Source organism: Polypterus senegalus, chromosome 17 (assembly GCF_016835505.1).
Source record: "Polypterus senegalus isolate Bchr_013 chromosome 17, ASM1683550v1, whole genome shotgun sequence".
NCBI lineage: Eukaryota > Metazoa > Chordata > Cladistia > Polypteriformes > Polypteridae > Polypterus > Polypterus senegalus.
Window position 1 is genome coordinate 83,738,664 of NC_053170.1, and position 13,280 is coordinate 83,751,943.

At 38.7% G+C, this 13,280-nt stretch overlaps 1 protein-coding gene, 1 long non-coding RNA gene and 1 other non-coding gene across 3 annotated transcripts in view; 1 reads left to right on the plus strand and 2 right to left on the minus strand.

The window, feature by feature from the left end:
* nol11 (nucleolar protein 11) overlaps nucleotides 1–5,873 on the plus strand; it is a 26,695-nt gene extending 20,822 nt beyond the window's left edge. The window contains exons 12-18 of the mRNA XM_039739637.1: nucleotides 75–259; nucleotides 2,763–2,888; nucleotides 2,963–3,196; nucleotides 3,531–3,609; nucleotides 3,692–3,784; nucleotides 3,924–4,031; nucleotides 5,715–5,873. Coding sequence (XP_039595571.1) covers nucleotides 75–259; nucleotides 2,763–2,888; nucleotides 2,963–3,196; nucleotides 3,531–3,609; nucleotides 3,692–3,784; nucleotides 3,924–4,031; nucleotides 5,715–5,828 — 939 coding nt within the window. The 3' untranslated portion in view covers nucleotides 5,829–5,873. The remainder of the gene's footprint in view (nucleotides 1–74; nucleotides 260–2,762; nucleotides 2,889–2,962; nucleotides 3,197–3,530; nucleotides 3,610–3,691; nucleotides 3,785–3,923; nucleotides 4,032–5,714) is intronic.
* Nucleotides 1–12,890, minus strand: part of LOC120517370 — a 20,835-nt gene extending 7,945 nt beyond the window's left edge. Inside the window, exon 1 of the long non-coding RNA XR_005631024.1 lies at nucleotides 12,821–12,890. This is a non-coding gene — a long non-coding RNA (uncharacterized LOC120517370). The remainder of the gene's footprint in view (nucleotides 1–12,820) is intronic.
* trnas-aga lies at nucleotides 7,170–7,251 on the minus strand. The gene has a single exon. It is a non-coding gene; the product is annotated as a tRNA-Ser (tRNA).
* Nucleotides 12,891–13,280: the final 390 nt, after the last annotated feature.

The following is a 13,280-nucleotide window of genomic DNA, read 5'->3' on the forward strand; positions in this document are numbered from 1 at the left end:
AATGTTGCTGTTTAACATGGGATTGAACTGTAAAATATTCAGCATTCACATTCTCTGCTCCTCCTTTCCTCTAGAGCGCCTCCCAGGAGAATTTGGTCAAAATCCTAGAAAGTTACCTGTCAAACGTGCAAGATCCAGATTTGCAGGTTTCAGTCTGTCAGATTGTTTCTGAGCTTGTGGTTCGGTGCCAGACAGACACCAAGTTTTTTCCTCGGAATGCACTGCTGCAGCTGGTACGGACTGAGAGGTTGTCATACAGGTAATGAGATGTAGTAAGTCTGTCCATATTCGACAAGCTTTTGTGTTAAGTGGGGAAGTTTCTTTTTTATTTTTAAAGTTGACAGAAGTCTTTCTACCCAATAAGATGCCTGGTTGTGTGTTTTTTTTTTTTTTTCTTCTCCTTATTCTTATCATTCACCTTAGTTCATTAGTAGTGCTTTACAGAAATATTGACCAGTTAAATAAATAATTTTGAATAACAAATCCTAAACTTTAAATTTTGCTTTCTGTGATATTTTTATTTCAACATACTGAAAATCAAATTAGTTTTCAATTTGGCAGTGGTTTATGTTAGAAGAAATCCATCCATTCATTATCCAACCCGCTATATCCCAACTACAGGGTCACGGGGGGTCTTAAGGGAAAATGGAAATATGCTAATTGTGTGAGTTTTCAGCACCTGTGCTTTGAAAGCCCTGAGTTTACTCTGGAGAAAAATGTATTACCTAACAAGGGGATAAAATTGGCTTCTACCCGTGAATCTTTAATATATATGCTACAATTACAAGAGAGAGTACAAACCCCCATATTAGGAAGATCATTGTGAACCTGACTACTGTGAAAAATGAAGACTAAAGAGAATTCACAAGAAGTTTGAGATAAAATGTAACAAATGCAGAACCATATCCAAGTCATTGTATGTAACCGTGGTCTCTCTTCGTTTAAATATCAGAAAATGGAAACTGCATTAAATCAACTTAGATGCTGCCTAGAAAAGGCTGTCCCTCAAATATCTCTATTCAAACAAAGAGACCTCTTGTTAGAGAAGCCATAGAGAGGCCAACAATCGCTTTGAAGGAGCTACAAAGTTCAATAGCTGTGACTGGAGTAAGGGTGCATCAGTCAGCCATATCAAGTTATCTATGTATCACTAGCGTGTACGGGGCATTGGCATGAAGGAAGGCGTTATTGGAAAAGCACCATGTGAAAACACGTCCTGAGTTTTCCAAAAACCAGGTGAGTGACCTCACTGTGATGTGAGAAAAGATTGTGTGACCAGATGAGATGAAGATGGAACTATTTAGCCACAGTTCAGATACACTGGGTATGGTACAAATGTAACACTGCTCATGTTCCAAAGATCACCATACAGTGTAGTATAGTGGTGCTGTTGGGATCATTTCACAGCAGGGAATGGATATCTGGGTGAAATAAATATGGATAATGGAAAAACTGAAAGAGAATTGGTTGGAGTCAGTTAAAACAAACTGAAGTGCGAATGAGAGTTCATCCTTCAACAGGACTATGCTCTCAAACGCAAGACCAAAGTATCTTTGGATTGGTTCAGGGACAAAATGTGAATGTCCTCCAGTCAAAGTCCTAATCTCCATTCCATTGAAAATTTATGGCACTGTTTGAAAACTGCAGGGCCCAAGCATCATCTGATTAACATGAATAACCTGTAGCCAATCTAGAAGGATGGGCCAAAATGTAGATTTAAAAGCTGGGACAGACATACCCCAGAAAAACCTTGAAGCAGTTATTGTTGCAAAAAAGACTCTGGAGATTGAATACTTCAAAGCAAAGTTTCCAGTTTGTTTGGGTTTTTTTTTTTTTTTTTCCTGTTTTTCTTTCTACAACTCTATCACTAAGTTTCTACTTTGAAATAAAAATTCTATAAGTAACCAGATGTATTATTTAGTATTCTGGCTCTGAATACTTTCAAGGGCACAATCTATAATGTGTTAATATAAATACTGTATAATACAAGAAAGTTGCAAGTAGCTTAACAGGGCTGCGTGATATTTGAAGGACATGATTTACAGTACAGTTCAAAGATTACAAGGGCCGGCTGCACTGTCAAATTAAAGACATTGGTTGCTTTTCAGTATTTCAACAGCTCTCTCTCTCTGTCTCTCTCTGTCTCTCTCCTGGTGTTTGTCATGGCTGCCTTATAAAACAATCCTTGGAGCAATTTATGAAATTACTTCAGTGAATTTAGTGCACACTGTAACCATTCAAAAGCTACATCTAAACACTCAATTTTTTGTGTTATCTCCACATTACAGTATAGTTCTAGCAAGTAAACACTGTATATTTGCATTTTTAAGGCTGCATTAGCTTCAGAACACAAATTTGTAACAATGCTGAACATAGTTGCCTGCATCTGCTTATTCTGGTCCTAGCACGTGTTATCAAGTTAAGAGTCGAGGCATACCATAAGGTCCCACTTTAAAATGCCGTACAAGTTTGTCAACTGAGAACATTTTCATTTCTTTTAAAGTACTAAAACAAAACTTTCAGATACATAAATAGTAGTTGCAGCAGCAAAGCCTGAGTTATAGGTCTTCAGCTGTACAATATTGGATTTGCCCAAATACATCTTGACAATAAAAGCAGCAAATAATTATATAGTTAGGTCTCACAGTGGACTCCAGCACTTACATAGAAGCAAACAATGCATTCTGTGCTGCATGATATAAATGGAATTTAGCCATTTCTCTGTGACTGAACACAATTTTCTCCACCTGCTGTGTGCACAGTGCAAGTCCGGATCTCCTAATGCTGGCCTTGGAGAAGCAGGACTTCATCTTACTCCAGATGTGCTTGAGACTGTTTCCTGATATTCCTGAGGCTGCCACCTGTGCCTGTTTAAAATCCTTTCTAAGGTAAGTGACCACAGGCTTGGGTTTATAAAGTGAATTTTGTTTAGGTTGGCCTGACCACTTTTTATGTCCCACAGTACTCCAGACACCACACTAGATGATGCAAGTGTGGATCTTGAACGTATCTCCTTCATTGAAAGTTTGAGTACGTCATCTGCCACAAAAGACAAGACACAAAATGGCTTCAGCCCCAGTTTGCTGGAGGAGGACAGCTGTGACATCCAGATAACCACACCTAAGCAGGATCAGACAAGTGACTGGATGGATATAAACCTGCCGTGCCCTGTGAGCCTTAAGAAGGCTGCCTTGCTGTATCCTTGACATAAGGAAAGGTTGATAATCCAGGTGAAGAAGAGTTACTCAAGGAACATAAATTAGCAGAAGCCAATAGTGTGTTTCTATGTTGCTGCACAGCAGTGTCTTTTTTCGAATCACCCATCAGAGCCACTAACGGGCAGTGCTGGTCGAAGTCCATAATGATCCCTGGGTAGGGAGGGTTACCAAAACGCCGCTCCTCTGTGTTAGCAACACAGCTGGGTTTACAGGAGTGTGTGCCCTTCAAACTTTCATAAACAGCAGCTTAGTCGCCTAATTGACCAGCCCTGCCAGCGGGTTGCTATCACTTCCCTTAATTCTCTAATGCAGAAATGATGTTCTTCAGATCACTTACACAGAGAACTTCCTTCTTCCACATTTAAAGGACCTCTCTGTTCAGCAGGTGTTGGTGAGTTTCTCCTCTCTCCTCTAACCACTGTGTTTATGCCTTTGCAATGGGAGCTGCTGAGTGATCACCTTTCCTATGTTAGGTTCTCCTCCAGTATCTGTGGTTCCTATACATCAGATGTGCGCATGGAACAGGTAACCTGCCACCTAGTTTCAAGGGGCCCTCATTAAATCAGGCAAGTTGGTGATTTCTGTCTTTAGTGTTGAGTGGTGTGAAAGGAATTTGCTGGTTTGCTTTGTTTACTTTGAGCAGAACTTTATTATTATTTTTCTTTTCTCTGTCCCTTTCTCCCTCTCTCTGTGTGTGTATTCCAGATCCTGGATTGGGTGTCATTGCTGTTAGATGCTAATTTCGCCGTCCTTGTCCTCACACCACAGGCAAAGCACCTGCTTCTGCAGCTACACAAGTTTGTGAGATGCCAGGTAGGTGGTACCTTGCCAAGAGGCCGAGGAAGCGAAACATCTGAGTGCACCTCGGCATACTGGGATCTGATCCATAAAGGACGGAAATACAAGAGTTGATGACCCCGATCAGTAGAATTTTATTTATCTAGAGTAGCTCTTTAAACACTTGTTAAATTTTAACATGTTTTAAAACAAACCCATAAAAATCAGGAAAAAGATCAAATCTCATAGCTAACTAATTATGTATTATATACTTGGAATTCACTGATCTGAATCTTAAATTTAATATTGAATCATTACTTCATTTTTCCCACTTGTTTGTTTAAATGGATTATGTGCTTTTAATCTAGTGTCGCAACTTGTCTTTGGTTTATTCATTTATTTGTTATATATAGTATTTTCCATGAACCTGTGGCAAGTGCATACCTGGAGGCAAGGGTCCCATTAGACTATAAATACAAAAAGGATACATTAATTTATCTCTGCAGGATGAGGCCTTCCTTTTCAGACCCTAGTTAAAGGTCAAGGCCTATGTTGTGATGTTCTGTCAGGCTAGCAGGGTGTATGAGGATTTGTGCCAAGGACACAAATTCAGTAACATTTGATTTAAAAACCGTTCAATGCCTTCTTGGCTGGCTTTGAGAGGGATTGGGCCAGTTTTTATCTCTTCCAGAAGGGTTGTGGTGTTGACCAGGGGTTTCTCTGCTTTTGGGCTTTCAGCCAGTCTTAACTGCAGGGGTACTCGACTCCAGTCCTGGAGTTCTGCAGTGATGACTGCGGCTTTTCATCCAACTAGTTTCATAATTGGAGGTCAGGCCTAACAGATAAAAAAACTCAGGATTTCATTATAGGACTTGTTAGTGCTTTCATTCTTCCAAGAAAAACCTTCATCACGGTGTAGATACCCTGTTTTCTGAGATCATTACCTATACATGTTGTGGTCCAATACAGATTTGAATCTCTTAGTGCTTTCCTTCTCTCTCATTTATTTCAAGACTTTTTACCAATGTGGACACTTCGTGATTCAGGTACACAGGTTTAAACAGAATCACATTAGATGGAGAGCTGGTGGTTCCTTTATTTGCACTTTATTACTAACTGATGGCTGGTTAAGAAAACAAGCAACAATTAAATCTAAATGAAGCTGTTACAAACTAAAATAGACAATTAGGGATTCCGAATTGTAACATACAAGTTATAAGATCAAAAAATACAATGCTTTGCTAGCTGTGCTGCCTGTCTAAGATGGATTGAAATCTAGACCTCAGCATTAATGCTTGCAGTTCACCATGCACTGAAGTTATTTTGTAATGTGTATAAGTAATAAAGTGCATTGCATTTGTCATTGCAAGGGATGGCATATCACAAACATTTGTAGTAATAAGATGCATTACTACAAATGTTTGTGATGTGCTGTATGCTTGAATGACAAATGCAATGCATGTGTCTCTGTTATATGCTGTTTAGTGTGGGATTTGTAAATATGTTTGGTGCACCATCTGTTGGAATGACAGAGATGCGTATTCTTTTATTAAGGTGGGTAAACGGGTTCCAATTACAAATTTGGTTAAAGCAAAAGCCTACAGCTACTACAGACCTCCAAAGCCAGACTTGAGTACTCCTGCTTTAGTGTATCCTTCTATGGCAGAAACATTTCTCTGTCTTGGATTTGTATTCAAATGTTGTTTTATTTTTTAACAGGTGAAATTTTTTTCTGAACTCAGCAAAATTGAAGGGAGCCTGCAGCAGTTGCATCGAATAAAGAAGAGCAACGAGAACAGCCTGTACTCAATAGAAGTCCTCCATCTCTTCTAGCTTCCTGTACCCTGCCATTTTCCAAATAAACCCCCTCTGTGCCTCTGTTGTTGTTGTCATTTGAGGAGCACATTGTCATCATTCTGTAACATTCCAGTGATTCCTGTGCCTCTGCCTGTGTCTTCCAGAGTCTTAGGGATCGTATTATGGCAGATGTTTACCCGGGTTGGATCCTCTGGCATGAGAGCTGCTGGAATAACCACCTTGTGCTTACTCTGTGACACTACCAATCTGCTAACCCTGTGATTTATGGCACAGGACTGGTCAATGACTATTAATCTACATGATATCTGAGGTCAAAGTCCAGTGCTACTTGTCTTTTGTGGCAAGGCCATGTTTAGGTGCTAGGATTACAGCAACAGGACTGTTGAACTGCCACTGTAATGCAAGACAAAGAGCCCAAAATAATGAGTGGGATGGAAAGAAACACCGCAAGTACAGTAAATGTCAATGCCATGCATTTTAAAAAATTAGTTTACAGATCGGAGCCTGCACTTTTGCAGTAATGTAGTTAACTGAACTTATTTCGGTCTTGTTTAGTCTTTAATCAGATAATGAAATAATCTGCTTTATTCCCATTGATTTAAAAGATGAGCTGAAGGCGCGAAGTGGGTAGTTTAAATCTGTCAGCGGGGCCAGAGCCCATCATGTTCTTGAACTTATGATGGCGTAGTGCACTGACCTCCTACAGCATGGACTACTGCAGCAGGGGTGTTTTAATTTGTGATGTAATTCCTAAATTACTGCATTTCCTAAAACTGCCTGCAGGATCAGCCAAAGTGTGCCGGCATAGTGTTAACGAACTGACCCTGGGATGGACACCAAGTGAGCAGGGAGCAGTTTTTTTTATTAATGAGTGCTGGCCTGTGATGAGTTGGTGCCTATCCAGTACTGCTAAGGTAGTCCATGGTTTTTTTAAAAGCTCTTCAATGGGAGAAATGGTTATTAAAAATCAACAAATACAGACGCTGTGTTTGAGCCCGTAATCATGTTTAAATAAATTAATTAGACAGAGTTCAGCAAGTGGGCGTTTTTTATTCCATTATGGGGTCCATCTACAGAGGGCCATTGCGTTTCAACTCCAGCAGCTTTGAGCTCCTCTTTGTGATATTTACTAAACACTCTGTTCCGACTGTTCACTGCTGTATTATTGATATTTTATTAAATAAATAACATTCATTTTACTAATTGTTACCTGTTGTATATAATTTTGTTTAATGCATAATGACAATTTTAAAACGGCTTTGGTAAAATGTATTAAAATACCTGGGCCATTTATCGTTTAAAAATTTAATGGGAAATTATAAACATCAGAAATTAAAAAAATGAAAATATTTTTCCCGTAGTCGGCAGGATTCGAACCTGCGCGGGGAGACCCCAATGGATTTCTAGTCCATCGCCTTAACCACTCGGCCACGACTACGACTATGAAGAAATACTGTGGTTGCCGGTCTTAGTAGAGCGCTTCCGTGGCTGTTGACTTTTATTTATTTTTTACTCTTAAAACACAACGATATTTTATTATTGATAATGTATGTCCAACTAAATTATAATACACGTTTAAACATAAAGCAAGAACGAAGGAAGCGCTTACTTTGTCGTAACGTGGCATGTAGATATTTTTCACCAGCAGGGGGCCTCAGCACACTTTAACTGCAACTCGTGCTTACATTCCAATTAAAACGGGGTTGCCATTGGCCAGCTATAGTTTTGACAAACGTGATATAATGGGATTCTCTAACTTCAGTACAGCCGTGCTAAAGATCACAAATTGTCTGGATAAAGGTAGACCTCTCGGTGCACGCATTTTCAAGTTCTCTGACAGGCGACTAAAAACCTGCTTTCATAGAGAAAGTCCCTGGTGACTTTTTCTTTCATTATTTCTATAACAGGGACCGCGTTCTGGATGTTCAGTGCCCAGCGACGTGCTGGTCACCTTGTGCTTTCCTTTTAAAGCTACACAGCCTTTGCCTTTGGGATTTAGTCTTCCATTCTCTCAGTTTTCGCGGTAGGATTGTTTGTAACCCAGCATTACTGTAAATAAAGCGACGAATGGCGCTGTGCGGACTTCGCTCACTCTTGGGGAACTCATTAAAAACTTTCCCTCATCCTCGGATTTCTTGTGTTTTATGTACTGCACCTAAATTTGTGATGTTTTATATTTTATCAGATCGCTACGAAGCTACAAAATGAAGCCTTTGTCGTCATCTCCTCACAAAAAGCCAACGTCGTGAGCACCTTCTTGCTCCTTCCCCTTTTTCTTTCAGTGCTACCGCCAGTCTCAGATTTAATACCCTGCCTAAACTGATCTTTTTGGGAGGATACGGAAGTTTCTGCTGTCGAAAAAGGATACTTGGCGATGACACAAATGATGCGCTGTGCACAAAGTGGCTGGGGTGCCAGTCCATCCCCGCCGGGGTTTAGTCCACAACAAAATCGCCAGTGTTTAATTAACTCCTAAAGTCAAGTACAATTTAATACATGGAAACATCGGGTTATTAAAACACTGGGTTGGTGAACAGTTAGGGCCTAAGACGTTCAATAAAACCCGTTGTGGCGCCAAAGTATGGACACAAGTGCATTAGAACAGGGGCTCACAAACTTGTTTAAACTACATCCACTTCTATCACCCAGCCTACAACCCCACCCCACCAGCCTCCTCCCCAACTAATCTAATCCCAGGGCTGTGAAGCAGAACATGAGCTTGGTTAACAGTTGCCAGGCAGTATGATTTTGGATAACTGCAGGCCAAGCAATCAAAGCAAATCTTTAAACATAGCCAACAATTAACACTCAAGTGTTTCATGGCGCCTCTAGGCCAGGGAGGCTCTGCCTTTTTTCAGGAACTGAGATTTTTTTCACCTTTTTTGTTGTTGTTTTTGGTCTTAAATTTAGCACATTTTCATCTGCTTCAATAACCAATTTTTTCACAGTAACAGGATTTCTAAAGTGTCAGGTTATTGGACTCAGAAAATTACATTTATTCCTTCTCCTTGCTGAAATAATCTGTCTAAATATTTTAGATATCACTAAATATATATTGAAGAGCTGAATGTACAGTGCTAAACTCTGCAACATAATTTCGACAACAGTAGTTTAACGCATTATAAATAATGCACGTTACATAGTCTGATTACTTTTATAAAGCAGCGAGTAACCTTAAGCAATACATCCAGTATCTTAGTGAATTAAAAATTCCTGCAGCATTATTCCCACAGCACTGGGTGTAAGGCAAGAAGGACACGTACTCGGCCAAGCAGAAAGAGTTTGCTGCGTGCAATGCTGTAACAAAAACCTATAAATAAAGCGTCATTTTGACATAACATATTCATAAAACACGAGAAAATGATCAGAGCTGTGCTTATTTTCAGATTCATCGTGACCCATAATGACACTGAACTCTATTTTTTTTTTTTTTTTTGCTTCCTATTTGAACTGCTTCTCACATGGCAAAAATTTCAAAACCTTTCCTGTACGGACCTTGTGGTTCAGAAAGAGTTTCATCCCAAAAGCGCTAAACGCAATCAATCAGTCCATCAAGTGCTCCTTGTAGAACTGTTTGTACTTATTAGTACAATCACCTCACTGTAAACTTGCACTACAGTTATAATATTGCACAACCAGAGCCACTTATAAAGCGCATATTTACATATGATGACGATATCATTTTAAAGATGAAATGCAGTAAATTGTTTATTATATTATACAGATAAAACTTCAACTTCATTTAAATAATCTATATTGTTAATAATTAAAGGACACAGTGTCGCTGCACTAGCAAGGATCTGGCGCTCTGTTCATGGATTGTTCCTGCCTTGCACTGTGCTTCACTGGGACTGGCATGAAGGACAGAATAATTAAACATGTACTATGAAGATATTTCAGAGTCCCTTAAAAGTTTTGAAGAATCAGCGTTATAAGCTTACAGATGGCTTAACGTCTACTACAGAGCTGATTGTGTGGCGATTGGGTATTTGGAGAAAGAAAAGTAAGGACAGGAATTGGGGGTTAGTACGTTTGAAAGAGACAGTACTGCTGCAATAAATTCACCGAAGGTTGCGCACAATCACTGCACCACCGTGTTCGTATGTTTAATAACGTGCTTTAACTCCTATCATCATGAAAATGATATCATGTACACATCTCAGTATTTTAGTTATTCAGAGAGCTGTAATATTACGAATGTAATGGATTCTGTGTCCTGTCGGAGGAAGAGAGCCGGTTTAAGAAGCAAGTAGTGATTCACACACATAGAGCACATAGAAGATCAAATACAAAATAAAGCATTTAACGTACTACTTTAGTTACGATGGGATTTGAGAAACTAGTAAACTAAATGATTTTAAGAAGAAGTTTATGATGTTCTACTTTAATGACAAAATAAACAACGTGATTAAAGTGGAAGTTTTGAGATTAAAATTTACATTTCGTGTTTTTTTCCCCACTGTGTGTCTATTTTTTTTTTCTCTGTACCCTAATGAGCTTTCATATGAAACTTAGACAGTGGTCTACGACTCGCCTTTTCACGGCGACTTTGATATGTGACAACTTTTTTTTTTTTATGTCGGGCACTGTGCGACTTTGTGAACTGGAGCTTTCGAGTTTCTCCGACACGCTATGTCACTCGATCAACTTCCTTTTGTTGTTCATACCAATGTTTAAACCAACAAATAGTATGTTTTTCTTTGCCTCCACTTGGTATTCGCTGAAATTCTATTTTCCCCCGTGCTTTTCCCATTGCCTTTTCACAGAACGCTGAGCTCAAGGGCTACTTATATTGATTTGCATATTCAACAAGGTGTAATTATGGGAGGATTTGGGGTGTTCAGCAGGCACGTGCACAAGCGTTGCTTTTCATGCTGACCAGGATTTATGTAGCGGAAGAACGTGGAAGTTGGCAAACGCACAGATTTATGCATCTGGATTTTTCTGTGAGTAAACACATTTCATCTTTTGTGCTTTTGTGAGTTCTACGCACGCGTTATACATGAGGCCCCTGAAGACTAACTGCCCATGTAAACGTGGATTATAAAAAAAAAGAAAAAGAAAAAACAGGTTTCTGATTTAACCAGTTATTCACATTATTAACCTGATTATGTGTGTGCATGTAAACACACTGATTGTTAAATCTTAATAATGAGGGGCAAACTTGGCCTGGTTTTGAGTCTGACATCAGTAACATCACTGTAAGTTTCATTTTCAAGATGAAACTTTTTGATTTTTCTACCATTTCTTCAAATTAATGAACATAAAAAAGTTAAACATCCCATTATTTGTACATCTTTTAAAAGATTTTTACTTTGTCGTGTCTTTTGTGTCAGTTTTGACCTATTGACTTTAATGGATTTTCTAATACATTTAGATAGATAGATAGATAGACAGAATATGAAAGGCACTATATGATAGATAGATAGATAGATTAAATTTGCTTCTTGCAGAAGCTCATTAATTAATAAATACATGTATAGACAGATAAATAAGTGTGTGTGTCTGTATATATACACACATATATGTATATACAGTATGTATGTATATGTGTATATATATATGTACAGTATGTGTGTGTGTGTGCATATATATATATATATATATATATATATATATATATATATATATATATACGGGGGTCCTCGGTTACGACGCAGTTCCGTTCCTTCGACAGTGATGTAACCCGAATTTTGGTGCAAGTCGAAACACACCCTGGCCTGAGTCACTTACCTATTCTAACACATTTGCAAAATCATAATCTAGAACATAAAAACACAACTAAGCCACAGAAAAAGGAAAAGGACATAAATATATAACATATATTATATATTTTTATACACAGAAAAAGTGTAAAAAAAAATCCTTACCTTTTATTCCTTCTCATGTCTCAATTTTTTTAAGCGAGTGAGCATTGTAAACTCGAAACGTTGTATGTCGAGACGTTGTAACCCGAGGACCCCCTGTGTGTGTGTGTGTGTGTGTATATATATATATATATATATATATATATATATATATATATATATATATATATATACAGTGGCGGATGGCTGGGGCTCTTTCCCATTATATTATTATATAGTACCTTATCTATCTATTATATTATATAGTGCCTTTCATATCTATTATACAGTACCTTTAATATCTATTTATCTATCATATAGTGCCTGTCATTTCTATCTATCAGCCTTGTAGTGTCTTTCACATCTCTCTATTTACTTTAGATGTTTTTACTCTCCATCCTAAATGTCATCTGTTCTAAATGTTAGGATCATTACTACTACAGGCTATGATGGTCAATCCATATAAACTAGGTCTGAGAAGAAAAAATCTGACGTCCAAAGCACCTAATAAGGAGTGTCTGATTTGGGTCAAAAATGACACAGAAGGCAAAGGACTGAACTATTACTAGGCACTGGGTAAAGGTGATATTTCTTTAAACTCCCACCATCAGTAGGCCTATTGCATTTGGGGATTTTAAGAGAATTTATATCAAAAGGACTAGAAAAACAACTCACACTTTACATAGGACTTCAGGTCAAAAAAGAAGAAATAACTCGAAGTCAATGTGAAGCCTGAGCCTGCTTAAAGGCAGCATGCGGTTCAGGTTCTGTGTGTTTAGCTTGTGCCGTTATGTTTAAGGCAGGTTACCGAACGTTGCTGATTATATTGATAAACACTAAAATTAAACGTTACATATGTTTTACATAAATGTTACATATACGCTTTATACAATCGTGTTTGAAAAAAATGATGGATGGATGGACAATTTTTAACATCCTTAGCTCGACAAAACTATATTCTTCCGTCTCATTCTGACTGCTCGACTGCACGAAATACGATGGTACGCCATAATTGAAAATATGATGGTAATAGAAAAGGGTAGGCCTACTAGCCGTCCGTTTAGTACACAAGTACCGAAAATCTTGTGAAGTACCCGAAGAAGATGGAGAGACAGGCTGACAGAAAGCCTTTAGTGAAGTGTTGAGAAAAGTGACACTCACCTCTTACGACGCTCTCTTTCGCTAGAATCCATCGATCATGGCGCGAGTTTCCCGGCCAGTCTCAGTCCTGTCAGTGGATTGGTTTAAAGAGGCGGGGAAAGTCGGGAGCACGCACCTCGGAGGTCACGTGAGCGGAAAGAGACTTTGAATTGGCGCGGGCGGTAGCGAAGTCTCGTAGCAGTATCCCTGTGAGACGAAGCCGAGGAACTGAAAAGTAGGCGAGCTTGGAGACTCGGGTTCGACCGCTGCGTAACCAATTTATTCCGTCGCGTATCACCAGGTAGCTGCTCGTGTACCACGCTGGTTTAGAAGAGCAACTCTACTCAGTATCTACATTGATGTTGGACTAGTTTTATGCAACAATTGATGAGCATTCTGAGGTGTATTCACTTGAAAACTATACAAATCAATATAATGGCAATATTTAAAATTGGGATTAATTTTGCTTTAAATATGTTAA